This window comes from Malania oleifera, chromosome 2 (assembly GCF_029873635.1).
Source record: "Malania oleifera isolate guangnan ecotype guangnan chromosome 2, ASM2987363v1, whole genome shotgun sequence".
NCBI lineage: Eukaryota > Viridiplantae > Streptophyta > Magnoliopsida > Santalales > Ximeniaceae > Malania > Malania oleifera.
This window is the reverse complement of record NC_080418.1, coordinates 4,120,075-4,144,763: the sequence shown is the minus strand read 5'-3', so window position 1 is coordinate 4,144,763 and position 24,689 is coordinate 4,120,075. Positions and strand designations below refer to the sequence as shown.

The window sequence follows — 24,689 nt, the reverse complement described above, 5'->3', positions numbered from 1 at the left end:
TATATTCATATTCTAGCCCATGGGTATCCACCAACATATAGCACAACGTGTTTGTAACTCATGGTTGTTCATCATATTGAAACATACAATTATTGCATATGTAATGAGAAATCATCTTGAGGATATTCATGTCACGTCGTCATGTATTCACCCCACATGACCGGGTTATGCGGCCTGAAGGAGGGACCTAACCGTGGCTAGCCTACCAGGTTAGATCAAAACTAAACATGTATGTAGTACGATTGGCCTACCCAATCCTGGTCCGGACCCCAGGGGGTAACTCTACTCTTCACAAGCCCAATCAATTGTCTCTGCCACACTCTATCCAAGACGTGTGGTTGCACTAACACATATGCTAGCAACGGTTCCGTGATCTCTATATATCTCTAGTCTATCAGAGTTCTCATTTTCACATTTCTGTATTCATTTTTCATCATATCTGTATATCTCATCATATAATTCTCATCATATTTGTTTATACCTCCTTTCATGCCTGTATATATCTCATTTCATCATTTATGTATAAAACATGTTTATGCATTTCACATATCATCATTTATATATAAACACATTTGTGTATATCACGTATCATCATTTCAGTATAAAATATATCTATATTTCTCATTTCATCATATCTACATAAAACATATCAGTATATCTCATATTATCATATTTGTATAAAAACATATCTATATATCTCATAATTTCATTACTGTATAAAATCATATATGTGGTCTTCATAACATCATTTCTCAGTGCAAATCATATATTCAAGTATCAATCACATTCCCAGTATAAAATTGTTATTTCATTTTCCTCTTGCCACACAATTTTAGACTGATAATCATAGTATAATAATCACGGGGAAAATATCCATATCATAGTTTTTCCAAAACCATATACAATATTCTCAATTTCACATACTTTAAGTCAACCAGTTAATTTCCCAAAAATATCTATTATAATTTATTCCCCTTACCTGCTTACTGAGAGGGTGCCTGCTAAGATCATTAAACCAACGCCCACGACATTTGGAGCTCAAAACCTTGAAATCATATTTTCTGAGTTTAATCAATTCAACCACAGAATTGCAATTATCTTAATATTCTTAAGCTCACACGCTCCCATTAACTGGTTAAATTCTAAAAAAAAAAAAAAAAACGTGGGTATGATTCACTTCCCATATTTAAATTTAATTTCTAACATATTACCAAAAATCCAATTTGATCAAATCCCTGCAGTTTAATTTAACTCCAAAGATACTCCCAAAAATCTGTTATAATTAAATCCCTACGGTTTAATTTAATTTCAAATTATTCCCAAAAATCTAATTCAATCAAATCCCTGCAGTTTAACTTAATTCCAAAATATTCTCAAAAATTTAATTTAATCCAATATTACAATTTAATAAATAAATCATAATTTTCATACCCATAAAATTACTCATAAATCCATATAAAATATTTCAGTAATTATATACCATAATTTAATCAGGTGAATTTATAAAATAACTGACATAATTTGTACTCCTCACCTTAACCTTTGAGTGGTATTTAGGATTCCCAAATCAAAAATCTGCTCAAATTAACTTGCTAAGAATCGAAGCCAAGACCTTGTGGTGGTGTTCGTTTTTTTATTTGGTCGAAAGATTGCTGTGAAATCTAGAGAGAGAAAGAAAGATGGAGTGAAAGAGAGTTGGCATAGGGGGGGACTTCTCTGGATGTGTTGAAATCCTAAAGCTTCTTGTTGTAATTATATATAATATATTATATTAATATATTATTATTTATTTATTTATTTATTTTTAATTTTAAAATTTTTTTGGAATCACTATAGAGCACGACTCACCTGTAATGACCCATCTAACGAGCACTGCTCATATAAGGCCAGACTGGTCATAATATGTTTTTTAGAGCATGCTTTCTGACTCACATTAAGCCGAGTAATGTAGAAGTCGGCTCAAAGTGAGCTAAATCACTTAGGGTACGGTTCGAATTATAACTCTCGAATAAAAGTAATTTATTTCAAATATTTGAGAGTGTTGAGGGACAATTGATACACCCAAAATTGATGGAAACGCTCATATGGTCAGACAGTTATAAGATCAACATTTAATGTCTCACGTAACCACCCATAAGTTGCCTGGGAGATCTACCACAGAAGCTATTTATCTTTTAAGAAGATTAATGGAAAAGTCTAAGGAAAAGAAGAGGGCCTTGCATATGATATTTATTGACCTTGAGAAAACATATGATAGGATACCTAAGGAAGTTCTATGGTGGGTTTTAGAAAAAAAAGGGTATATGTTGTAGGTATACTGATGTCGTTAAGGATACGTACGATAGAGTAATGACTAGTGTAAAGACTATAAATAGAGAAACTAGAGAATTTCCAATTACCATAAGTGTACATCAAGGATCTGTTTTGAGTCCTTATCTTTTTGCTTTAGTGATGGACCAATTGACTAAGAGTATTTAAAAGGAGGTTCCATGATATATGTTGTTTGTAGATGATATTGCATTGATTGACGAAACTAGTGATGTAGTAGAGGCTGAGTTAGAATTATGGAGAGAAGCTTTGGAATCTAGAGGCTTTAGGATAAGTAGAAATAAAACAAAATATATGAAATGTAATTTTAGTAATGATAGGAGGAACATTGGAGAGAGTTAAACTTGATGATGAAGAAATAAATAGCACTTGTAGATTTCGATACCTTGATTCTATTATGCAAGTTGAAAGAGAAATTGAAGTGATGTAATGCATTGGGTAAAATGGATAAGTGCTTCAAGTGTGTCATGTGATCGTAGAATACCTTTAAAATTGAAAGGGAAGTTTTATAGGAAACTATAAGACCAGCTATGTTATATGGATCGAAATGTTGGGCGACGAAGAAACATAATATCCAAAAAGTAAAAGTTGCCAAGATGAGGATGCTTAGATGGATGAATGATATAACATTGAAAGATAAATTAAGGAATGAACATATTCGTGGTAAGTTAGGTGTAGCTCCTATAGAAGATGAGACAAGATAAGGGAAGGACGACTTAGATGATATGGACACTTGCAACGTAGGCCTTATAGTGCACCTGTGAGGAAGAGTGACTTAGTTATTGTGGGGGCAGTAGAAGGGGTAGGGGTAGACAAAAAATAATTTGAGAGGAGATAGTGAGTAAGGATTTAATATCCTTGAATCTATCAAAAGAAATGGTCCATGATCGCATAAATTGACGGAAAATGATTCATATAATCGACCCCACTTAGTGAGACTAAGACTTGGTTTTTTTGTTTGTTTGTTTGTTTGTAACCACCCTTAAGTTACCTATGACCCCACTAAGCATAATGATACTGTTTTAAGAGAGCTACTATTGATGTTTTGCATATCCTCCCTTAAGTTACCTATAACCCTCCTAAGCATAACGATATACTCATGAATGCCAAGTTGAAGGAGGGTTTGCCCTTGTTACTATAAAAAGAGGATCTCGGGAGAGGTAAAGGATCCCGGGAGAGGTAAGCATCTCATTATTTCTCATTCACATTTACTGTTGCAATTTGAGCCTCCCATTTTTTAACTTAGGTATTAGAGTGATCCCTCGGAGTACATCTCGGGCCCTCCAAGTCATTATTATTTGTTTCTTTTCAGGTGATCATAGTCAAAGGGCAAAACAATTGAAGTAGTGTGATTCTGGGCAGCAACATATGCCATGTAAATTATTTTTAAAATTATAAAATTAATTAAAAATAAAATTATTAATACTAGACATGGGGACACACTATGTGTATATTCTTTATAAAAAATTATATATTTTTTAGAAAGAATAATTAAAAAATAATTATGAATTGAAAAAGTATTTAAATTTATTTAAATGAATAGTTATGATGATTTATAAGGGCATTTTATGGCAGTTATGGTAGTTACATGGGTATTTTAGCTAGATATTAAATTGTGTCTTGGTTTGAAGGGGTTAGATATTTTCTTTTTACATCAATATCCTTAATTGTAATTTTTTTAAAATAAAATATGTAAGGGTAAATTTAACATTTGTAAAAATGACAATAAAGGGGGAATCCCCTTTATCGTATTAGAGAAATTATAAAATTATATATACCATCTTATATTTGTGTGTGTGTGTACGTGTGTATATATATATATATTAAAATTGTAAAAGTAATTAAAATTATTTTTAAAATACACAATACAGAACATACAATTTAGTGTAAATTTTTTCACCTACTTTTCGCCGAAAGTTCCTACTAACAAATAGACATTACAATTACATATAAATATATATTTATATATATAAATACATAAACACATGTAAATTTGATAAGTTTCAACCTTCCATGTATTATAAAATAAGGTATTTAAAATTTACCCAAAATTTATATTTGAATTCTCATTTTGTATTTGTATGGTTTATATTTGTATTCTACTAATTAATTTCACACCTGAATTGATCTGTCGTAAACAAATTTATATTATCTATATTGTACATGTTTGTAACATTTTTAAATTTTCATGTACTAAATATAATTTTTGTAAATACTACTCTTTCCATATAAGTTTATCAATATTTGATAATTATGCTGAACAAATAATGAAAAATAATGTATTAAATTATAATATTATTAAAACTAATGATCAAATTAGATATGTATGTCCATTGCGAAGCGCGGACCGACTTTTTTAGTTCTTATTAATTTTAAATTGAAATAAATAATTAATATAATGTCACTCATGTTATCTTCACATGAAAGGGTATCGGTCAATATTATCACTAAACATTATAAATTTTATTGTCATATTAGATGTAAAAAGGAAAGTGTCTATTTTTGACAATGACTACTTTATGTGAGTTTTTTACCAAAATATTAAAAAAAAAAATCAAAAAACATAAATATGAAGAAAATTGAGAAAATATACATAAATGTACCCAACTGACTTCTCAAAAGTCTGTTCGGGCTTAAAAAAAAAAAAAACATCAACCGCAATTCTTGACTGTCAAAATAGAAAAAAAATAAAAAATTGAAAACCGACTTTTCAAAAGTCGGCTTGGGCTTTAAAAAAAAAAAAATCAGCCGCAATTTTTTACTACCAAAATAAAAAGAAAATAAAAAATTGAGAACTAACTTTTCAAAAGTTAGTTTTTGACTCCCCCCCCCCCCAACGTTCTGCCACTCCCTCCCTCTCCCCAAATCAAATCCCTCCCAGTTCTGCCCCTGCCTCCCCCCTTGAAAATGGGAATCATAAATTTTTTTTAATTTAAATAATAATAAAATGTATATTATTTTTCAAAATTTAATCTTTAAATAAAAAGTTGTAAATAAAAAATATATTTTTAAGTGTCATTTAATACAAAAATATTTTTTACATTTTATTTATTTTTCAAATGAATTAAAAAAAGTAAGTTAATTTTTTAATTTCAAAAAAATATATAAAAATGAATACAATAACAAAAAAATTTTGAAATAAAATTTTGGGAATATTAAGACGAAAAATGACATTTTACTTCCTAATTACATAAAAAAAATATTTAATATATAATTAAGAATGAAAAAATTATTTAACATATTATTTTATGTATATTTTATATAAGAAAATTTTAAAATTTAATATTTCTTACCTAACCACTTTTCAAAAGTCGGTTTAGATTAAAAAAATAATAATAAAACAAAAAACTTGCACAAAAATCTAGGCACAAAAAACAATTAGAATGAAATAATGGAATAGAAGAAAAATACAATGAAATAAAAAAATTATAACACGTGCTTCATGTGTTCTCTCATCACCGATGTGTCCAATCCATGCTGCCCGCGCACTGCAACTGGGTAAAAATCTGAGCATTCCCACATTCCAGTTTTCGAAGTTGAGTGGAGTGGGTGCTTTGCCTTGACCCAATTCACGAAATTTCTGCTTTGGTAGAAGTAGGTCATTCTCCAGTGCTCGTCTCGCCCGATCTAGCCCGTGGTCAGGTCACGGAAGGCGCTTGTGTTCATGTTCGGGGTGGGAACCACAAGGGGGTTGTCGTCGAGTTTGATCCATTCACGGAGATACTGGTCGGATAGGTTAGCGGGTACGACGTAATTGTGGACTTGCTTGTTCTTGGGGTCGAGTCTGGTGTAGAGGATGACAGGTTTGTTGCCCGGCAGAATGGTGGTAGATTCAGACCTGCACCCATTTATGTCAAAGGGCTTGAATGGGTAGACGGCCGGGTTAAGGGTGACCTAGTTGATGAGGTCCTTTGAGATGGAGTGAGCCCAAATGATGTTACCCCACACAGCTCCCTTCGGGTTGTACTGGTAGAAGAGATGATAAATTCCATTATAGTACATTGGTCCTATTCGGTTCGAAAGAAAAGTAAAATAGCGGGGAAATGAAAGATTAATTAAAATTAGAGACAACTTTTATATTTTGGGAAAAAAATGGAAGTTAGTTTTTTTAAATAAATTTTTTATGTAATTAGGAAGTAAGATGTCTTTTTTGTCTTATTATTCTCAAAAATAAATTATTTCAATTTATTTGTTATTGTATTCATTTTTATATAATACTTTGAAATTATAAAATTAATTTACTTTTTTTAATTTATTTGAGAAATAAATGAAAAGTAGAAAATATTTTTTTATATTAAATGGCACTTAAAAATATTTTTTTATTTACAAATTTTAATTTAAATCTTAAAATTTGAAAAATAATATATATTTTATTATTATTTAAATTTAAATTAATATATATTTTATTATTTGATTTTTGTCAGGGGTTGGGATTTGGTTTTTTTGGGGGGGGGGGGGTGACTTTTGACTGCCAAAATAAAAAATAAATAAATTGAGAACGACTTTTTAAAAAATAAAATATGTAAGGGTAAATTTAACATTTGCAAAAATGACAACAAAGGGGGAATCCCTTTATTGTATTAGAAAAATTATAAAATTAGATATACCATCTTATATTTGTGTGTGTGTGTATTAAAATGATAAAAGTGATTAAAATTATTTTTAAAATACACAATACAGAACATACAATTTAGTGCAAATTTTTTCACCTACTTTTCGCCAAAAGTTCCTACTAACAAATAGACATTACAGTTATATATAAATATATATTTATATGTATAAATACATAAATGCATGTAAATTTGATAAGTTTCAACCTTCCATGTATTATAAAATAAGGTATTTAAAATTTACCCAAAATTTATATTTGAATTCTCATTTTGTATTTGTATGGTTTATATTTATATTCTACTAATTAATTTCACACTTGAATTGATCTATCGTAAACAAATTTATATTATCTATAGTGTACATATTTGTAACATTTTTAAATTTTCATGTACTAAATATAATTTTTGTAAATACTTCTCTTTCCATATAAGTTTATCAATATTTGATAATTATGCTGAACAAATAATGAAAAATAATGTATTAAATTATGATATTATTAAAACTAATGATCAAATTAGATATGAATGTCCATTGTGAAGTGTGGACCGACTTTTTTAGTTCTTATTAGTTTTAAATTAAAATAAATATTTAATATAATGTCACTCATGTTATCTTCACATGAAAGGGTATTGGCCATTATTATCACTAAACATTATAAATTTCATTATCATATTAGATGTAAAAGGAAAGTGTCTTTTTTTTTTTTTTGTTCTTTCTAAATAGACAATGACTACTTTATGTTAGAAAATATTTCTGTGATTTTCATTGAATCTCACATCAACAGCCTGTTTTTTATTTTTATTTTATTTTTAAGAAAAAAATTACAACACCTTACTAAACTAAATAACTAAATAAAAATATAAATTAAAAAATTAAAAATAAGACAAAATAAAGAGATGCTTCAATTGCCCAACACTTGGAGTGCACTCCCCACTCTCCTGAGCTTAAAAAAATATATTTATTATGTTTTTTAAGTTTTCTCTAGGGGCTTTAACTTTTTTTTTTTTATAATTTATTTAAAGCATCGTGACAATATAAGAATAAAAGTCCATACATATTTCAAAAGTTAAGAGAAGGACCCTTAATGGAAAAGGTTTAACATTCAACTTACAAAATTCACAACCAATGTGAAAAAAATTATATTATATTAGTATTCACGTGACAATTCATTATTTTTCTATTTCAATAGTATTGAATTAATTTGTACTTCAAACAAAAAACTTGAAGTTAATAGTTGCCAAAATGATTTTCTCATTATCTAGGGCTATTATTTTAACTTATTTCAAGTGAAAAAAAAAAAGGAAGTATACTTTTTCAATCACATGGATACACGTCATGCACATGGAAACTCACGAGTGTGTAGAGACATAAGTAAAATATATCGGAAGTTGAACTTGTGTTTTGAAAAATTAATAATGTATACAATAAGCATGAGTATTTTACAAGTTTCAATTTTATTTATATTTTTTAAATTTATAAGAAAAAGTAAAATAAATAATTTAGACTAAAAAAAAAAAGACATTGATTGTGCTTGAAAATGATTGTTGTGTTAAAGGGTAAACATACCAATAAATAAAAATTATAACTAAAAAAGTACAAAGTTATACGAGAATCTAAAACTAACCTAAAAATGATTTGTGTGCATATAAAAAAAGTTGATTATCAAACACCCAATTCCTAACATTTATTTTTAAAATGGGAAATTATAGGGAGGAAGGGGGGGGGGGTGTTCAAACTCACCCCCAATAAGCCCGCTTGACAGTAAGATTGAAGGTAGACCGCCTTCCGTTATGATAACCTTGGTAAAATAGCCTTGAAGAACTGACATTGAAGAGCAAACCACCTTCAAAGTTGGTGACCTTGACACTAGTCTCAAAGAGCAAATAATACTTTATTTTTAGTGGACAAATTAAAAAAATTGATTACCAAATGCATTATACCAAACTTTTACTTTTTAAAATAAGAGGTTGAGGAAATAGTGGGAGCCAAACTCACTCCAAATAAGCTCATTTGATTATAGTCATGAAGTGGAAGCCATCTCCTGATATGGTCATCTTGTTAAAATAGCCTTGAACAACATACATTAAAAAGCAAAACATTTCTCGAACTAGTAATCTCAGTAATAGCTTGAAGCAGCTGGTCATCTCTCAATGCGATAATATTTGACAAATAGCCTTGAAAAGCAAGTCAAATAAGTATGCATTGAGACATAAATATTTGAAAGAAAAGAACTCATAAATTTTATCCAACCCTAACAGTCCCATTGCATATAAGATGAGTGAAAAGATTGAAATAATAGAGATATTTTTGATAGGGCTTAGCATAGATGGTAGCTCTCAAGGATGACGTACTCTATACCCTACATGCTTAATTTTTTAAGGGATGCAGTCTAATCTAAAAGAAAAAATTAAGTAAACAATTTGATATTTTTGTCAAATTACGTCTTTTAATTTAAATTTATATAAGATTTGGATAAAATAAAATATAAAATTATATTAAAATTTATTAAAATTTAAACTTAAGATTTAAAATTTATACTCAAACGCCTTATACTTACTTGGGGTTCTTATTTCTGATTCATTATGGGCAATGAGCAAGGGCAAAAATACATTAGTCTTATGGCAATAAGCAACATTAACCAAACGACGTCTTTTAGCTGGCTTAAAATTAAGAAACCAGGTAAGCCGAAGACGGAAGCACCCGAGGTCCCGAACCCCGTTCACTTTCCTCGTCGTCATTGCCGATACTGTGATCGTCACTCGATTAAGCCATTAAGGTTTTGGAGAAGGTGAAATGTCGCTTCTGATTCGCGCATTTCTTCCATTTCCCTATGATTGCTCGCGAAGAATTTAGATTTATTTTTTACCCCTTCGTCAGTTTTAAAACTCCAATTTTCTTTTTTCCTGATTCTGTTGGTCTTTAATGTAGACCGAAGCGGAGAATGAAATTCACGTGCTGCAGTCGTTGAGGTTTAGGGTACCTGTGTTTCTGGAACATATCCATTTCTTCAGGCAAATGTTTTAGATATTTAATTTAGGGAAGCTATTAAAAAAATCCAGATTTCGGAAACTTTCAATAAGCATTTGAAGCCATTTCTGAATTGTCCTTCCTGATGCATTACCATTCGAATTCCTCAGATTAGTCATGGCATCCTCGAGCGAGATGGACTGCCCTGGTGAAGATGAAGGTCAAGAAGAAGAAGAGGTGCGTTCTGAGTTACCGTTTTACCCTTTGCCTTCTGCTCTATTACGAAATTCAACGCCCACAAGATTGTAAATAAAAAAAAAGGGGAATTATGGTTTGAATGATTTATTATTTGCTGTTATTATTATTTTTGGCGCCCCCCCGGGGGGGGGGGGGGGTTTAATACAATGCACATTTTCTGTTTTTTTTTTTAAAATAATTTTAATGACTGCATTTTTGCATTATCGCCAAAGCATGAAGTTTTTGATTAATTAATTAATTAAACACAAAATAAATGCATAATTTGTCTTGTTTTTTAATGGTTTCAGAACAAAAACGCAATGGTCTGATTAGTTGTGGAAGATAAATTTTATTTTCTTATATAACTTATTTTCGATTGTTTTCCAAGTTCTCCAAATAAATTTGAAAATAAGGTGGCATTTTTGTAATTATTCAAAAATTGAAAATGTCTGTAACTAATCATGCCCAAAAATGCCACATTATTTTCCACTTTTCCATCATTTGTATGGAAACTTGGAAACAGTCCCCATATAAATGTTGGAAAAGTGGAAACAAAATGGCATTTTTTGTAATGCTTTGAAAAATTGGAAATGAAAATGCAAATTATTTTTCCAGAAGTAAAGAGGACCTAAATTTGACAAATTAGGATCAATCATCTTCTTAAGTGAAGTTAAACCTATTCTAACTATGTAATGTACTTGGAGTTGGATTTGAAATGACTCAAATGAGCATAAATATAGCTAGCATTGCTTTGTGAGCATATGTGGAGCGAAATGAACATATAACTCCTTGGTACTGGTAAGGAGAAAATTAACTAATGGTTATTTTTTCTTTCAAATTGTGTAGCTGGAACGGTTTGATGATTTTACTCTTGCCTCTTCATGGGAAAGGTATAAGCAATTTCTCCTCATTGGTTCATCCTCTTCCTCTCTCCTCTAATTTTTCGTTTACTTTAAAAATAGTTAGAAAATGTAACATTGAAATGAAATCTAATATTATTGATTTCATATTTTATAGGTTCATATCTGAAATAGAGGCAGTTGTCCGGCAATGGATGGCTGATGGTCCAAAAAATTTATTGGTATGTGTTTATTTATGTTGATCAGTGAAGAGAAACTTTTATTAGTTGGGCATCAAGGGGATGCCACTCTGTGTTACAAAAAGTCAACTGCTTTGTAGAGTGTCACAATCACGAATTACATGATGATCATTCACAATTTGCCCACTGTGCTAGTTGGAAACAACATCAACCCATTGCTCTTTGCAAATTTGAAGTAGTGTAACTTAATCTTTGAAGGCTATCTTATTTTTTTCTTTCCAAGGATACCAAAAGATGGTGAGAGCATGAGATTTAAAGCCTTTCGCTTCTCCTTGGTGGCTCTGATGCCTTTCCAAGCCCGATCTCCCCTTCTACGGAATTTCATTAATTCATTGATATCCAGTCAAGGACAGAACCATGTTCCACAAATTTATTGTCCAGGGTTAGTGGAGAAGACTGTGGTTGACTGTTTCTACACCAGCAATACAAAGAAAACATCTATTTTTAACTATAAGCCCCTTTTTTTTGTAGATTGTCTAAGGTTAAAATATTTCCATGTGTAGATTCTAAAACGAAAAAACGCAACCTTTGATGGGAATGCTGTCCTCTAAATATGAATCTAGGGGGAGTTATTGCAATTTATTCCCATCGTAAAGAGATTCTTGTAATAGTAAAAGCACAATTTCTGTCTAAAGCCCATATTGGTTCACTGGGGATGTTTTGGTAGCGGAAATTATAGAGATTGCTGTAAAAGTAGAGAGTGCATGAAGTTCCTAATCTGCCACATTCCTAGTAAAAGGAATATTCTAGAAAATCTTCTGATAAGTGATTTGGAGATGATAACTAATGAGGGCATCTTTGTCAGGAGTCAAACAGTAGATGGAAGGAAAGGGAGCTCTGAGGTTACTGTTGTCATGCCACACATCATGCCAGAAGTAAACGCTGGGTCCATTCCCCCCTTGAAATCTCGCATAGTGGAAAAAATCATCCAATCCTTTTTTGATGAATTCCCAAACTCCCACTCCATAGGGTCCCTTACTATTGTTATGTGTTTATGGAGTAGAAAACTCTCTTTATCCATTTACTCCATTGTGTAAATCAATGTTTTAAAATGCGAAGGTATAAGGTGAGGCGTTTTACCCTCCATGAAGTGAGGCGTAAGCTTTAAGGCGTAAGCATTTTGGGACTGTATTTTTTTAAATAATTAATAAATAAAATCAATTTATATGTAGTGAAAAAATGAGAAAAATTTTAGAATAATGGAGAAAATAATAAAAACATAATTTTTAAATCTCATATAGGCCAAAACATTACAAAATGAATAGAGTTCTGCCCCTTTGACTCACCTTCAGACATGTTTTTGTTTATTGAACAGGAACAATCAGTAGCTGCAACAGGAAATTAAAACTGAAGAATGAAAAATGAAAAGGGAAAACAGAAACAAATCAAAAGTAGCTGCAGCTAGCTTGAGTATTAGAGACACTGGTAGAGAGTCTCGTGGGAGTCTGCTACGGACGACACTAGAGAGAGCTAGAGTTGGATAGTCAAAGTAGAGAGGTTGTAGGGGGTCGCAGAGAGAGACAAGAAGCTGTAGAGGGTCGCCGGAGAGAGACGAGAGGTCCGAATGGGTTGTCGGAGAGAGATGATATGTTGGAAGGGGTCGTCGGAGGCAGATCAGAGGTTGGAAGGGGCCGTCGACTCTTCAGAGAGAGACGAGAAGCTGGAGGAGTCTTCAAAGCCAGACCCTAGCTTGGAAAGAGACGAGAGTTCGGAATGGGTTGTCGGAGAGAGATGATACCTCGGAAGTAGTTGACAACTTGTCAGAGAGAGATGAGAAAGTGGAGGAGTCGTCGGAGAGATACGAAGCTTGGAAGAAAGAAGCTTCGTCAAGAGAGGGGGGTTTTGACGCTCGTCAAAGCCCTGTCAGGCTTTTACTTGTTTTTTTTATTTTTTTATTTTAACTTAGGTGCTCCCAAAAGGTGTACACCTTCCCATTTGAGGTGTAAAAGGCGCAATTTTTTTCCTGAGGCGTATGCCTTCTCCACTGAGGTGTACACATTTGAGGCTTTACACCTTCAAGTTATGCCTTAGGGTGTTTTATGCTCAAAATGAAGGCGTGCCTCACTTACGCCTTTTAAAACATTGGTGTAAATAAGCAAGACATGCTCCTCTCTCTCTCTCTCTGACATATAGAATCTCCTTTGAATGTTGAACATTGCCAATTGGATGCTATTCAATGCTGCATATCCAGGAAGCTTGTTGAATTTTAAAGCCATTGGAATGCAAATACACTAAAGCAATGCATATTCGTTTTCCTACTAGCACCCTTACCCACTTCTTGACTAAATAAAGAACTTCTGATTTATAATTTTGCATGGCTCCTTTAGCTATTGTTGTAGGACAGGTACAGAAATAGAAACAGAAAGAGAGAATAGTTAAGGGAGAGAAAGAGAAAGAAGAGGAGAGAAGAAGGAGAAAAAGAAAGGAAGAGGAAGAAGAAGGAAGACGAAGAGGTGGGAGAGGGAAATGTTGCAGAACAACAATGATGAATTACTGCTAATAGAAAAACTGGAAGAGAATCAGAGAGAGGAGAGGGGAAGAAGAAGAATAAGAAGGAAGAAAAGAGGGGAGGAAGAGGAAGGCAAAGGTAGGGAAAACTTTAATTTCCACTTCAAATCCACAAAAAACTACCTCTTACATGGCTTTCACTTCCTATTTATAAGAAAGCAACTTCAAATTCGCAAAAACTATTTCTTACATTGCTTTCACGCCCAATTTTTTTAGTAATTATGTGGTGTAAGTAGGGATATTTTTTGTCTTTTAAGCCTTTTTTTTAATTTATTTATTAATATATAGAAGGGCAGACCTGGAGCTGAACGTAACTCCAGAAAACTGCCGCATTCTCCTTTCTCTTTCTTTCCTTATCTTCTTCACATCATTTTTTCTTCTCACCTCCATCTCTAACTTTGCAACATGGTATCAGAGCATTAATTTCATCAAAATTTGATTTTTCTGAGTTCTTTCCTCAATACTTTGTTTTTTGTTTTTTTTCTTATCTTCCCCTAGTCAGCTCTCAAATCTGATTTTCTGGTTGGTTGAGAGTCTTTTAAGGTCAGTTTTCATCTTGGTTTTGCTGTGCAGCATCCCTGGCAGGATGCTGTATGTGTTCACGGTGATTTTCTGATGTGAAGTTACACCCTGTTTCTGGCATCTGCTGTGCTGTGCTTCTGTTCACTGGTTGGTTGTAGCATGGTGATGCTGTGTGTTTGTGATTGATTGCTGCAGTCTTCTGGTGTTTTTTTATTGGTGTTCAAAGATTTTATTTCCTGCTCTTGCCGGTACTTAGTTCTAGTTGCTGCCAGCCATCATACCTATAGCTGCTATGCTGCCAGGCTGTTTATCAAGTGCCTGCGCTGCTTGTTATGGGCTGCCCACTTCTGCATGGTGAAGTAATTCCTCCTAGGATGTTGTAACTTCTGTTCCGTAGTCAGAGCAGCCCTTTGAAGTTCTGACGTTCTGCTCTGTGCTTGTGTGACTGTGTCTGCCGCCTGATTTCGCATTATTGCTGTGCTGTTCAGTCCAGCACCGGTGTGCACTTATTGTAGCATATTGGGGATGGTTTTGATGGCCTCTACCGAGAGAGCTTCGACTGATAATGTTAATGTACAGATCACAGCCATCAAGTTGGTTGGATCCTCCAACTACCTGCTGTGGTCTCAGGCAGTACACCTCTATATTAATGCGAAAGGAAAGTCCAAATATTTGTTGCATTCTTCTTCGCCTCTAGACTCCACGGAGATTGGATGAAAGAGAATGCACATGTTACTTGTGTGGTTGTGGAATAGCACGGAGCCACGAATTGCTGCGGATGTTCTGTTTCATAGAACAGCAAAGGCCATATGGGATGATCTCTGTGAAAGCTTCTCACAAGATAAAAATCAAACTTGTGTTTTTCACCTATATGAGAAGTTTTTCAAATATGACCAAGAAGGTAAACCTATTAGTGAGTATTATAGCACTCTAAAGGGTATATGGGAGGAACTCAACATTTAACGACCAATTAGTTTTGACTTTGAGATGATTAAGAGGCAATGGGCAGAGTTCTTGGCTACAAGTTTATAGCTGGGTTGAGTCTAGAGCTTCAACCCATCCGCGATCAGATTCCTGCTAGTGAATCCATTCCATCCATGAATGAAGGATATGCTAGAACCCAAAGGATCACCAAAGATAGTTCTTGGTATTCTTCTCAGGCTTCTTCACGTGATAGTTCAACCATGATTAGCAATATGTTTAATCGTGGTGGGGAAAGTGTTAAAGGATGAGGTTGAGGTTTTGATGGCAGTTGTAGCAAAAGTAATGTATTAGGACAGGAGCTCATGGTGGCAATTCTCGCATTTGCATACATTTTGTCAAGGACAATCATACTATTGATCAATGTTTGGACCTACATAGGAAACCTACTTGGGCTAATAAGTCTCGTGCTGAGGGTAATTCTATGATTGACACTTTTAGTGCACTTGACCATTCCACCAAGGAGTTGAGTACATCATCTACTGTGTCCGATGAGGTGTATAACAATCTTCTCCACATGATTGAACAACTTCAAACCCAGTTTGCCACTTTTGGTGCTACTATGGTCCATTCAGGTACATCTAGGCTTCTTGCCTCTTCATCCTCCTCACCATGGGTTATGGTGCCTCCTCCCATATAATAGGTATATTCTTTCATTTCCTTCTATTCCTTTGTTGTCTGTGTTATATGTGCCTAAATTTCCCTTGAACTTGTTTTAGTTAGTCAATTAACTAAATCACATAATTGTTTTGTGGCCTTCTTTCCTTCTTATTGTGTTATTCAGGATCTCCAGACAAAGAAGAGGATTGGTGGACGACTTGAGAAGGATGGTTTGTACTATTTATATGGTGATGGTGGTGGATCCAATTCTTGTCTTGTGGCTTCTTCAATTTCTACCCATGGCATCTCTCTGGATTAATAGCACATTTGGGTCATCCATCACTTCAAAAATTGCAACAAGTTTTTCTTATGTTTAAGTCTATTTCCTGTTTAGAGTGTTTAGCATGTCCATTAGGAAAACATACTAGGACATCTTTTCCATCTAGAGTTGAGTATCATTGTAAATCGTTGTTTCGCTTATTCATTAAGGTATTTGGGGTCCATGAAGAGCCAATATTTTGACTGATCATCGATAGTTTTGTGTCTTTTGTGGATATTTTTTGTGTATGACTTGGATCTATTTGTTAAAAGACAGGTTTGAATTTCTTAATGTATTTACTCAATTCTATGAGGAAATAAAAACGTAGTTTGGCATTAGTATTTGAAATTTTCAATCTGATAATGCACTTGAATTTTTTCAAAACGACGTTCAAACTTGTTGCTCGCCTGAAGGAATTATTCATCAAACATCATGTGTACATACCCCTTGGCAAAATGGAGTAGCTAAATAGAAAAAATACACATTTACTTGACATAACATGGTCTGTACTCTTCCATATGCATGTTCCTAAATTCCTTTGGACCAATGCTCTTCTTAGGTTGTTTTCTGCTTAATAGGATGTGTTGGCCCGGATAAGCGTCTGGAGGGGGGGTGAATAGATGTTTTTCGCGGATATGCAAATTTTCTACAGACAAAAAAATGTTGCCAAGAACAAGGGTATTATATCACAATATAAAAATAAAACAAATAGCAATGGATGAGCAACACGAGAGAGAAGAGAGAAGAGAAGCTTAACACAGCGACGTTAACGTGGTTCGGCACCCCGCCTACGTCCACGCCTTGAGACCAACTCAAGGATTCCCCAAATTCACTATACGATCCTCCTTTCGGCGGAGAAGCCTATACAAACAGCTGCTCACAAAGAGCTTTTACAATGGTACTCACCTAGAAGCACCTTACAATGGCTCACAAAGAGCCTTACAATACAAGTAGTTGAAGAGAGGTAGATACAATCTTAATTGCTCCTCTTGAGCTGAATATCACAATGTAATCCTCACACTATATCCTCTTTTTCAATGGAGTGTAAACAAAAGTAAGAGCAAGAGGGCAAGTGGTTGCACAATGAAACAATAGAGTAAATGCATAATGAATGATTTCAACAACTAATGAGCTTCACTACTTTGAAGTTAATGCAAAAGACCTATTTTAAACACCAAAGGGGCGAGTTGGGCGCTGGAGAGCCGTTGGGCATTTATTGATATGAGACAAGGTGAGAACTAGCCGTTCTGGCGCATTAAATGAGATCTGCAGCCCGACATTCGTCGACGAGGTCTCGCCTTCGTTGACAAGGTCTTCAGTTAATTCGTCGACGAAGTCCTGTGTTCGTTGACGAGTTACTAGTTCTGAATTTAGGTAGGTCTCGGTTTCTTTTCGTCGACGAGTACCCTGTGTACGTCAACGAAATGTGCATAGACTTCGTCGCCGAGTCCCCTGTATTTGTCGACGAAAGTGCTTTGAACTTTTAGGTACTCTCGATATATTTTCGTCGATGAGTACCCTTTGTACGTCGACGAGGGTCTGTGTTGTTCTCGTCGACGAAGCCCTGTGTTCGTCGACGAGGCCCCTTTCACTTTTTTTGAAAATATAATTTAACTAGGTTTATGTTTGAAGTAAAAAGGTCTTTATTTTGAGAAGTGATCTTTGATCTACTTTAAGATGTCTTAGGTTTAACAAAACATGTTTGAGGGTTTTTAGACATCTTATGCTGTTTTATTTGACTAGTTGTATGTGTGTGGGATTGTGCCTGTGTTCCAGTGATATGTATGTGATATGCCCATTTTTTGCTTGTTCTTTTGAGTCGCACCATACACAAAGGATTACAGAAACATTCTCTCTAACTCTCACGCTCAACTTAGAACATGTACTTGCTATGTAGAGTCCATGAGTGCTTTGGATTGGGTGGCCGAGTTCTGGTCATGTCACATGTTGCTTTTGGCTGGTTTGAAACTAGCTTGCTTTGGAGTCGTTCTGTGCAACTGAGTTGGACTAGAGAAAAAGGTTAGTAACCTTAAAGAACTACTAATGGGTTGTTGTCATCAAAATACAGTTGGAATGAAAGACCCTTAACCACTTGGTCTAACATTCTCCCCCTTTTTGATGATGGCAATCCATTAGTGTTTTTTTTGAAAATATGCTCCCCCTTACTATATGTAAATGTTTGGCGTTTTAACAGTTCCTCCCCCTTAATCTATGCATTATTTGAATGGAGATTTTATTTAAATTTTCGGCAGCATGCCGCCTATAAATAAGGCATTTTCCATGTTTTTTAATCCTGCATGAAACCTATATTTATAGTTCAGTATATCAACATTTCAGTATTCAAGCATATCGGTACTTTGCATTCAACCTCAGTTCATTCATGTTCCTCAATCATGTTCATCAATCAAAATACATGCAAAGTAATTAGTACATTAATCGCAAGTACATGCGGAGTTATCACTAGAACTACTACTATCTTATCGATAAACTACTACTTCTGAACTATAACATTTGAAGGCCTATATCTGACAATACTGCTATATCCAAAAAACATCCAAACCGATTACATCCGAAGGCCTATATCTATAGCTATCCATTTCTCCCCCTTTGCCATTATCAAAATTGGGGGGAAAAGAGCTACGGTGGATCACTCCTGCGGGCGACCAAGTCTATCGAAAAGAGCGGCTAAGGAAGCGTCAAGAGAGTCGAAGCGAGCACGATTATTATTTTCTTGAAGGGCAAGTGCCGCATCGATAAAGTCAAAGCGAGCACGGTTACGCATATCAGACTGCGTCATAGCATGCTGGATGTCGTCAAGATGCTCCAAGATAGGGTCAGTGGAGGGATCCTCAGCGTCTTCATCCTCCTCCATGGCGGCCTCGACTTCATCAACCGGGGCCTGACTCTGCTCGTGGGCTTTGACCCACGTGTTGCTGTCGTCGTCCTTCTCGAAATGCATGCGAAGAAGGGTGGCTTCGGTGCACGTGTCCTCGGGCGCAAGTCGAATTCAAGGCATCCTTGTGCGGATAAGCTCGAAATGATCAAAAAAGGTCATGAGGAGACGATCATAGGGAAGGCAACCCCATTGCCGTTTTAGACTTTCTTCCATGTTTTGTACTATCACAGAGGGCAAGTAAATACCGCGCCCAACCTAGAGAGAGTACATAATGAAGATGTCATCCAGAGTCACCCAATCCCGTCCACCGGTCCGAGGGTGAAGAATATAAGTAATCATATGGTGGAGGACCCGAAATTCAACCGTGAGGTCCTTGGGTTTAGGGCGGGCAATGGAAGCGATACGAGGGTTACCGATGATCAACTTGAGTGCCATGTGAGAGTCGAACCACTTGAAGCGCGTGGGCCAGGAGGCCTTGGGGGGCCTCGAATCGGATAGAGGCTGCATCCGAGCACCGCAGAGAAGGTATCTTCGAAGAGACGAATGATGGTACCGCGGACCGTGGAGTAGGCGGCAATGCCGCGATGCGATGGAACAAAGTTGGCATAGAATTCTCGAACAAGGTCCTCGTATACAAGCTCTCCTAGGTCGAAGAGAGCATCCCACCCGACTGCCTTGATCTTAGAGAGCAATGTGGGAAAATGGAGCTGGAGAAAGTTAGAGGGCACAATCTTACCTTGAACGATGTGCCGTTTTACGATATTGTTGTGATATCGATAGGAGGCTTTTTCGGAGACGAAGCGGGGATCAGAGTCGGTGGGGATTGGCTGAGGTGGAGCGGTGGGAGGACGATGAAACGATCCCTCGCTGGCCTCAGTTTGAAGGATCCGTCGCTTAGGTCGGGGAGCCATAGATGGTTGGAGGCAAGCGTGTGAGTGGTAAGGTAAAGAGGAGATGGGGTGTTGGCGGTTGCAATCGCAGCCACCAGCGGAGGGGCAAGCTTGGGGAGCTTGGAGGGTGCGTGCGGTTGTGAGGGAGGGAAGGAACCTTGGAGTGTGGGGGATGGGGGAAGGAGGGAAGAGAGCTTCAGAGGGTCGAGAGGAAGGAGAGGAGTTGAGGTGTGAGGGTTAGGGTTTGAAAATGAGCGAGGTGTGCGAGCGGGAATATGAGATATCCCGACAAATTTCGTTGACGAGGACCTTGTGTTCGTCGACGAAATTAAGGAAAATTCGGCGACGAGACCCCTGTGTTCGTCGACAAAGATGACGGATTCCTTGGTGACGAATACCCTGTGTTCGTCGATGAGGGCAGGAAGAAAAACTGAGTTTACTTGGTTTGAGCTTTAGAATAAAGGAGGAGAGGCAACAAGAAGATCCTAAGATAGATCTGAGGGAGTACACATGCCTAGGGCATGCCGGATTTTATTGAATCTTTCTTCATTGAGAGGCTTAGTCAAGATGTCAGCTAGTTGATTTTCAGTAGGAACGTAAACTAACTCAACATCTCCCTTTTGGACATGATCTCGAATAAAATGATGCCTTATCTCAATATGTTTGGTTCTAGAGTGTAGGCACGGGTTTTTTGAGATGTTGATGGTACTAGTGTTGTCACAATGAATTGGAGTACCCTTAACTAAGATTCTGAAATCCTCAAGCTGTTGCTTCATGTATAAGGTTTGAGCACAGCAACTACCGGCTGCAATGTATTCAGCCTTGGTGGTTGAGAGAGTTACGGAGGTTTGCTTTTGCAAAACCATGACACAAGTGAGTATCCTAGGAAGTGGCATGTTCCACTAGTGCTTTTTCTATTGGTTGTGCAACCTCTATAGTCGGCATCCAAGTAGCAAGTGAGATCAAAGGGAGCATTCTTAGGGTAAAAGAGTCCTAAGTTATGTGTTCCTGCTAAGTACCTAAAAATTCTTTTGACGGCATGAAGATGAGATTCTTTGGGACATGATTGGAATCTTGCACATAAACAAACACTGAACATGATGTTGGGTCTGCTAGAAGTGAGATATAACAAACTACCAATCATTTCTCGGTAAAGCTTTTGGTCTACATTCTTCCCTTTTTCGTCGGTGTCAAATTTTGTTGTGATGCTCATAGGGGTTACTTTCGATTTTTCCATTTCAAGACTGAACTTCTTAAGCATGTCCTTAACGTATTTGGCTTGATTTATAAAGATTCCATGTTTCATTTGTTTTATTTGTATCCCTAGGAAGAAGTTTAATTCACCCATCATACTCATCTCAAAAGTTTTCTGCATGGTTTGGGCAAATTCTTGACATAAAGTCTCATTTGTAGCACCAAAAATGATATCATCTACATAAATTTGTATAACTAGTATATCTTTTTCTTTATGTTTTAAGAATAATGTAGTGTCAAACTTACCTCTTGTGAACCTATCATCTAGGAGAAATTTGCTTAAACGTTCATACCATGCTCTTGGTGCTTGCTTAAGTCCGTAAAGAGCTTTTGAGAGTTTGTATACATATTCGGGATGTGTGTGGCTCTCAAATCCTGGAGGTTGCTTGACATAGACTTCTTCATTTATGTATCCATTTAAAAATGCACTTTTTACATCCATTTGAAATAATTTAAAGTTTTTGTAGCAAGCAAAAGCAAGTAGCGTCCTAATAGCTTCTAGTCTTGCCACAGGGGCATAAGTTTCATCATTGTCAATACCCTCTTGTTGGTTACACCCTTGAGCCACTAGTCTAGTTTTGTTTCTAACAATATTGCCATCTTCATCTTTCTTATTCCTAAACACCCATTTTGTGCCTATTATTGTAGTATTTTTGGGTTTAGGAACTAAGTCCTATACTTTGTTTCTTTCAAATTGGTCTAGTTCTTCTTGTATGGCATTTATCCAGTTTTCATCATTTTCAGCTTCCTCAAAGTTCTTTGGTTCTAGATGGCATACGAAAGCTATATGATTACATTCACTTCTTAGGTGAGATCTAGTGCTAACTCCTTGGGATGAACTACCTATGATAAGATCAGTTGGGTGATTCTTGACAAATTTCCAAGCTCTAGGTAGTTCATAATTTTATTCTTCTGGTTCACTAGACTTTTGAGGAGATGATTCTTGATGATCAATTTTTGTGTCTTGACAGTTCTATCTTGATCATTGTTTATCTTAAGTTGCTCAAGTTCTTTTTCAATTCTAAAGGTAGTGACTTGATTATCTTCTTCCATGTCAACAGTTGTTTTGGATGTGTGAGGGTCAGTTTCATCAAACACAACGTGGGTTGATTCTTGAACAGTTTGAGTTTTTTTGTTGAACACCCCATACGCTTTGCTATTTATGGCATCCCCTATAAAGATTCTCTCATCGGATTTTGAATCAAATTTTGCCAAATGATCTCTATCATTTAATATGAAACATTTGCATCCAAAAACCTTAAAATGTGAAATGTTTGGTTTCCTACCCTTCCATATCTCGTATGGGGTTTTTCCTAACTTGGATCTAATGATGACACGATTACTAACATAGCAAGCTGTGCTAAAGGCTTCAGCCCAAAAATATTTTGGCAAATTATGTTCGTTGAGCACTGTTTTAGCCATTTCTTGGAGTGTTCGATTTTTTCTTTCAACTACTTCATTTTGTTGTGGAGTTTTTGGTGCGGAGAAGTTGCGTGAAAAGCCATTTTCGTTACAAAAGTCTTCTAGATCTTTGTTTCTAAATTCTTTTCCTCTATCACTCCTAATGTGAACAATTGACATTCCCTTTTCATTTTGAATTTTTCCACAAAAATGGATGAAGGCACTACAAATGTCACTTTTGTTTGCAAGAAAAATTATTCATGAGAATCTAGAGAAGTTATCAACTATAACAAAGGCATACAATTTTCCACTGATACTAGCTATATCATTAGGACCGAACAAATCAAGATGGATTAACTCTAAAGGTCTTGAGGTGGATATCATTTTCTTGGTTTTGAAAGAAGATTTAACTTGTTTTCCATATTGACATGCATCACAAATTTTATCTTTTACATAATTATCTTTTGGTAGGCCATTTACTAGTTCTTTAGATGATAGCCTATGTAGTAAATCCATGCTAACATGACCTAGTCTTCTATGCCATAACCAACAATTTTCATTAGTAGCTGCTAAACAGCTAACGTCACAAGTTTATGTCATCAAACTCAATTGTGTAGATATTGGATTCACGTTTTCCTACAAGTATGGTTTTTCCATTTAAATCATTTATCAAACATAGGGTGGATTGAAATGAAATGTTTAACCCTTTATCACATAACTGACTAACACTTTAACAGGTTATGTTTGAGAGTATCTACGAGAGCAACATTTTCAATAGCCAAGGATGAATTACCTATTTTACCTCTATCGATGATTCTTCCTTTGGCATTGTCTCCAAAAGTGACCAATCCTTCCTTTTTGTAGGTGAGAGAGAGGAATTTGCTTGCATCTCCCGTCATGTGTCTTGAGCATCCACTATCAAGAAACCATTTATTTCTTGTGGAGTGGTCTTTAAGCATACCTGCACACAACATTAAGTGATTTGTTTTGGTACCCACATCAGTATTCTTAATCACCCATTTGTATTTCATGTTCTTTCCTCTATTTCTCCTGAAGTGGCAAGTAAAGCGTACATGACCTTTACTTTCGCAATATAAGCAAATTTTATTGGCATGTGAGGGATTTGGTTTAGGTGCAGGGATTTTCTTTGACACGGAGCTTCTTTTAACAGAAAGATTTGCAAAACCTATTGATTCGGATGATGATAAGCCGTATCCTAATCCTTCTTTGAAAATTCCAAATCTTTGGACTCCAAGTAGCCTATCAATTTTTTTTTACCATTTGTAAATTTGTAAATTGTATTATTTTAATCTTCCACTTTCTTTTTCAATTTTGAATTTTCTTGAAGAATTTCGATAATTTGCTTTTTTAAACTTCCAACTTCTTTTTGAAAAGACTCCTTGTAATTTTTACATTCCTTAGTAAGCTTTTCATTTTCTAAACTAAGAGATGCATTTTCTTCTTTCAAAGTATCACAGAAGCAGATTTGTTTTTGCTTGCATCTTGCATGAGTTTCTTCTAAAAGTTTTTTTTTCTTTTTAGCAGCTATCAATTCAATGTAGAGTTTTTTTACAGTTTTCTTCTAATTCTTCATAAGATCGAAGATATTCGTCATCAGAATTTACTTCACTTTGTTCATCCGCCATAAGACAGAAGTTGGCAACTTTTTCTTCGGTTTCTTCGTCGATTGAGGTTCCATCTAGTTCATCCTATTCGGTTGTGTTCATGGCTTTGAATTTCTTTTTGTCTCCTTGTTGATTGTTGCCTTTGTTTTTGAAGAGAGGACAGTCGGCCATGCAGTGCCCGAATTTTTTGCAATTGTAGTACCTTATGCTCGATTCTCCTTTCTCCTTTTGTTTGCCACCTCGTTTGTTCATCAAGAAATTTCTAAATCTTCTTGTGAGGAGAGCGACTTCATCATCGTCGTCATTTTCTTCCTTTTCTACGAGCTCTTTTTGTTTTCCAGCTTTTAGAGCAATTCCGGTAGCCTTCTTGGGTGCTTCAGCTTTTGCGGTAGCATTTTTCTTTTTGATTTCATAGGTCATGAGTGACCCAATCAGCTCGTCAAGAGTCACC

The 24,689-nt window shown here is 35.2% G+C and overlaps 1 protein-coding gene across 1 annotated transcript in view; it reads left to right on the top strand.

The window, feature by feature from the left end:
• The first annotated feature begins 9,591 nt into the window (after nt 1-9,591).
• The window catches only part of LOC131148542 (uncharacterized), a 117,220-nt gene continuing 102,122 nt past the window's right edge, over nt 9,592-24,689 (top strand). Inside the window, exons 1-5 of the mRNA XM_058098295.1 lie at nt 9,592-9,727; nt 9,868-9,950; nt 10,077-10,143; nt 10,990-11,033; nt 11,161-11,224. Coding sequence (XP_057954278.1) covers nt 10,084-10,143; nt 10,990-11,033; nt 11,161-11,224 — 168 coding nt within the window. The 5' untranslated portion in view covers nt 9,592-9,727; nt 9,868-9,950; nt 10,077-10,083. The remainder of the gene's footprint in view (nt 9,728-9,867; nt 9,951-10,076; nt 10,144-10,989; nt 11,034-11,160; nt 11,225-24,689) is intronic.